General features: G+C 54.0%; 1 protein-coding gene across 1 annotated transcript in view; it reads right to left on the reverse strand.

Moving 5' to 3' along the window:
• The window catches only part of JADE2 (jade family PHD finger 2), a 72,423-nt gene that overhangs the window by 7,502 nt on the left and 60,658 nt on the right, over nucleotides 1-4,263 (reverse strand). The window contains 1 exon segment of the mRNA XM_010145374.1: nucleotides 794-911. Within this exon segment, the coding sequence (XP_010143676.1) occupies nucleotides 794-911 (118 nt within the window).

Raw genomic sequence — 4,263 nt, forward strand, 5'->3', positions numbered from 1 at the left:
ACACCCCCAACGCCTAAAACACACCAGCCGCCGGAAGAGCCTGCCAAAGCGCCAGATGCTGCTGCTGGAAAAACCGTTCTGCAGCCATGGGGTTTGGTCTGTCCTGCCACCCAAGGGAAAGGAGGAGGGAGCAGGAGCTGTGGGCTCCGTCACCGCTTGTGCAAGAGGGAAAAAAAAAATAGGACAGAAGGAAAGCAGCTTTATTTCAGCTCCTTAATAATTGTTGCCAGAGGCTCTGCATGCAGCGGTGTGGTGTTCTCCACCGACAGCGATGGGCAGCAGAGAACTGCAGCCAACCACAGCTAGAAGGAGCTGGTCTCCAGGAGCAACAGACATCCCACCAGCAGCTTAACCTTCAGTTCTGGACAGAGCCAAAGGCATCTGCAGAGTCCAAAGGGCGGGCTGCTCACCCGTGCTAGGCAGGCAGCTGCTGCGGATCGGCCCTGGCGCCAGCAGCCCCGTGCCCAGGATTTGCCATCTCCTCCCAAACAGCTCCAGCTCCACAAAAGAGGGGAAAACACTGCCCTAGCATCAGCACCTAACCAAACACTTGGTCTTTCTGCCTGATTCCTGGGCAGAGGTGGAGGGAGGGGGGCTGTGAAAACTTTATTGTTTTATTGTGTGTTTCTGAACAAAACTGGAGGTGGGCAAAGACCCAACACATGAACCGTGCTTAAATAACACCGCAGGGGAGGGGGCAGCTCTGGTTTCCTTGGAGTGGGGGGCTGAGGCTTGGGCGTGAGTCTTTGGCTTCACAGGAGGGCAGGAACAAGCTCGAGTAAGCGGTACTGACCTGGGTAAAGATCTTTCTCAATAAGCTTCATCTGGAGATGGAAGATCTGCTCCTGCAGTTTACAAATGGTGTGTTTCATCTTCTCCCGTCTCGTCACCATGTAACAGAGATTCCTGACCTACAGAAACACAGGAAACAGTGTCTGGTTCAGACAGGGTTGAAGGGGGTCCCCTCCAGCTGTGCTGCTGCTTCTGCTGCCCAGGGAAATCCCTGCTCCCCGCTTCACCTCACCCACATCCCCACTGCACCAAAACCCCTATCAGGGCTCTCTGTGCGCCAGGACTGGAGGTGAGGGCTCTTGATCCAGACTGGGTAATATATCCGGTGAATGATTCCAGTCCTGAATGTCTCAGTTCTGGCTCCCGCAGCCAGGACCCCGTGGGGGGATGAGGAGAGCTGGCCAGCTTCTCCAGCACGTGCACTGGGCCAAAGCCGTAGGGAAACTTGGTATCTCCAGAGGATGCTGATCGCCACAGAACGTCTCTTGTAGCACCAAGTCTCCCTGCAAAGCCCTGCAGATACCTGCCACCACACCTGGAGCACCCACCCCAAACCAGACCAGCCACCTCGGAAACCCCAACCACAGCTCCACCAGCCTCTGCCCCGTCACGAGGGACGGCTCGGCCACCACCGCTTCCAGTGGCTTCAGGCAGCAGAGAGTTGGGACTGTCCTGTCTGAGGGACAGGGACAGCCCTGGCTCCAAAGCCCTCCCCACGCAGGGGTCCACGCAGGATGCTGCATGTACGGGGGTCTCCCTCCTGTGTTCTGATACGCAATTTAATCTCTCAAGTCCCATCAAAGGCCTGAATGCACAGGCAGGGTTCGCCACTCGGCATCAGCGTTTTTGAGGACAGGAATTCACCAAATAACAGAGCACGCCGGGAGTCAAACGGGGCCGAGCACACTGCTAATCTGCTCCGATTAGTCAGGATTAACTTTCAGTACTTGTTGCAGCAGACCCTTTAACTCTGCTGTTGATACACATCAGCGCACAGTGACCAAGACCCATAAAATGAGCAGAGCCAGGAGAAACACGTGAATTATTTTGCGATCTTAGCCTGGTGCAGACACACAGGCTGTTTTAATCTCTTCACAGACCTAACGAAGAAGTTCGTGTCTCTCAAGGATTTGGGAAATCTCAGAAGGGAAGGTGCTGTAGAAGGAACGTTGTAATAGAGGAATGCAAAGGCCCAGCAGATGTGCAGAGCCCCGAGCATCACGCTGAGCCCTCGACCCGGCAGCTGTGTCACACCTGATCTGTTCACATATGACAGAGAAACCTGCACAAAGAAAAGCCAAAGGCTCAGAGGTACCTTGGTGCCCTGGGTTAACACACTGGTCCTCACCCACTAACTGCTCGTTCTGCAGGGAGGGAGAGACCCTCTTCCCGCAACCCGTGCAGGAAAGGGGCACAGCTGGGATGGAGCTGCAGGTATGAGGCTGCTGAACGCCAGAGCCGTACGAACCTGCCTGTGCCCTAAAAGCAAACGCCAGGACAGGGCACAGAAAATACAGCAAAATATGCAGGTGATGCTGGCCCAGGCCAGCAGCCGGTGCCACTGCCCTGCCCTGAATCTGGCCCCTCCGCAGGGTCACTCACACTTGCTCCACACCCACCTGCAGACCCCTGATGCATTTTGTCCCAGTTCAAGACGTTTCATGAACCAAGCGGGAAGCCCTAAAGGCAAACAGCAAAGGACAAGACAGAAATGCTGGTGTGAGCCACTGCAGAAGGTTAAACCCTGCCTGTCACACGGGGGGGCTGATAAACACCCCCCGCAGCCCCAGACGACAGAGCTGCCGTGATCTGCCTCGTGATGAAATTCAGCGCCAGGTTTTTTGCCAGCCCCACGTAAGGGCGGCTGGAGAGCAGGACTCTGTCACCATGGCTGCGGGGGCACCGTGGCTTTCGGAGGAAATGGAGGGGCTTGGCTGCGAAGCAGCAAATGCTCATGGCAGCTAACCGGATTTGACAGCCTTTACTCAGCTTCCTGATGCTGTGAAAGAGCAAACCCGCCTGTCATGAGGGAAGGAGGAGGTGGTCTGAATGGAGGCACGGGCAGTAACGGGCGTGGGTATGTCCCTTGATGTCTCCTATTCCTCACCCTCCTCATCCTCAAAACCCCTCTCTGCAGAGGGAGGCTGGAGTATTTCCAGACGTGGGGGACTGTCCCCGCAGGGTCAGGAGCCTCTGTGCCTCTCACAGTGACAGAGCAAGCTGGGCTGTTGTCCCACGCTGACCTAACGTCTGCCACCAAGGGCTGTGAAGGCAGCGGGACAACCGTGGTCATCCCCTAATGGCATCGGTCATACCTAAGGACAATTTGGAAACATGCAGGAACACAGGAGAAAAAGCTGCTCTGTTTTCTGTTGAATCCCCCAGCTGTAAATATAAAGCAATGAGCTACATGCTGTGTATTTTACTACACCCTCCTTTTTTGTTCTGGATTGGAGAAAACATCAAACTAAAATTTCTTTATGAGGGAAACAACTGCCTCTGGCATCCTGCACCTCAAAGAGTTTGGCAGTATCTCTTCTCTCTGATTCGATATTCCTGGAAGAAAACGCTGCTTGTGCTCTGCTTGGTGACTGCTGGTATTTACACACACTTACACAGCTAACCACCACCCAGCACTGCCTCCCCACGCCAAGCTTAGATGCTGCTGAGAAAGCCTGGAAACTACAGGGTTTTTGTTAAAGCTAATTTAAACAACCAGTCTTTGGAAAAAAGCTTTAAAAAAAAAAAAATAGGCACAGAGGGTTTAAAAAGGCCCCAAAGAACATGGGGGGCTGGTATTAGGATTCCCAGGCTTTAATTTGCTGACACTGAAGCGCAGAAATGACAGTGGTTAAGAGATGGCAGAGGGAAACGCCATCCCTCTGGCCGCCCCCGCATCATCTGCTTCTGCCTCTCTAACTCTTGGATCCAGATACTGCCATCAGCCCCGAAATCACAACCATTTCTGCCAGATTAATTGCTCAAAACACTAAAATAGCAACGTGATGCACCGTGGGCACCTTCTGAAAGCCTCCCCTCCGGGCTGCTCTTCTCCCACCCTTATCTGATGTGATGCTTCACTATCTGCAAGTGAAGTGGGGCGGCCGCGTGCGGCGCTGACAGACAGGATCAGGTACCTGGGATGTGCTGGCAGCAGTGGGATTTAAACCCCTATCACCCATCCGAGCACCGGACTTTGATCCAGGCAGTGTTTATTGTTCCCCCTCTTTGGAAGCTGAGCAAACAAACAGCTCTTCAGGGCCAGGCAGTGAAGCCCGGCAGGGAGTTGCTAAGCAGAGGCTGAATGCTGATGGGGAATGACCCCATGAAGCCTGGAGGCAGCTCTAGAAAATGAGAAATCTGGTAAAACGCATAGTTTTGACACAAAAAAAATCAAAGAGAAGCTGCTGTGCTGTGTCTTTCCATCAGGCAGCTCCTGGAGCAAAGCCCTGCCCAGAGATGCAGAGCGGT

This window comes from Buceros rhinoceros, unplaced genomic scaffold, assembly GCF_000710305.1.
Source record: "Buceros rhinoceros silvestris isolate BGI_N320 unplaced genomic scaffold, ASM71030v1 scaffold11121, whole genome shotgun sequence".
In the NCBI taxonomy this organism is placed as follows: domain Eukaryota; kingdom Metazoa; phylum Chordata; class Aves; order Bucerotiformes; family Bucerotidae; genus Buceros; species Buceros rhinoceros.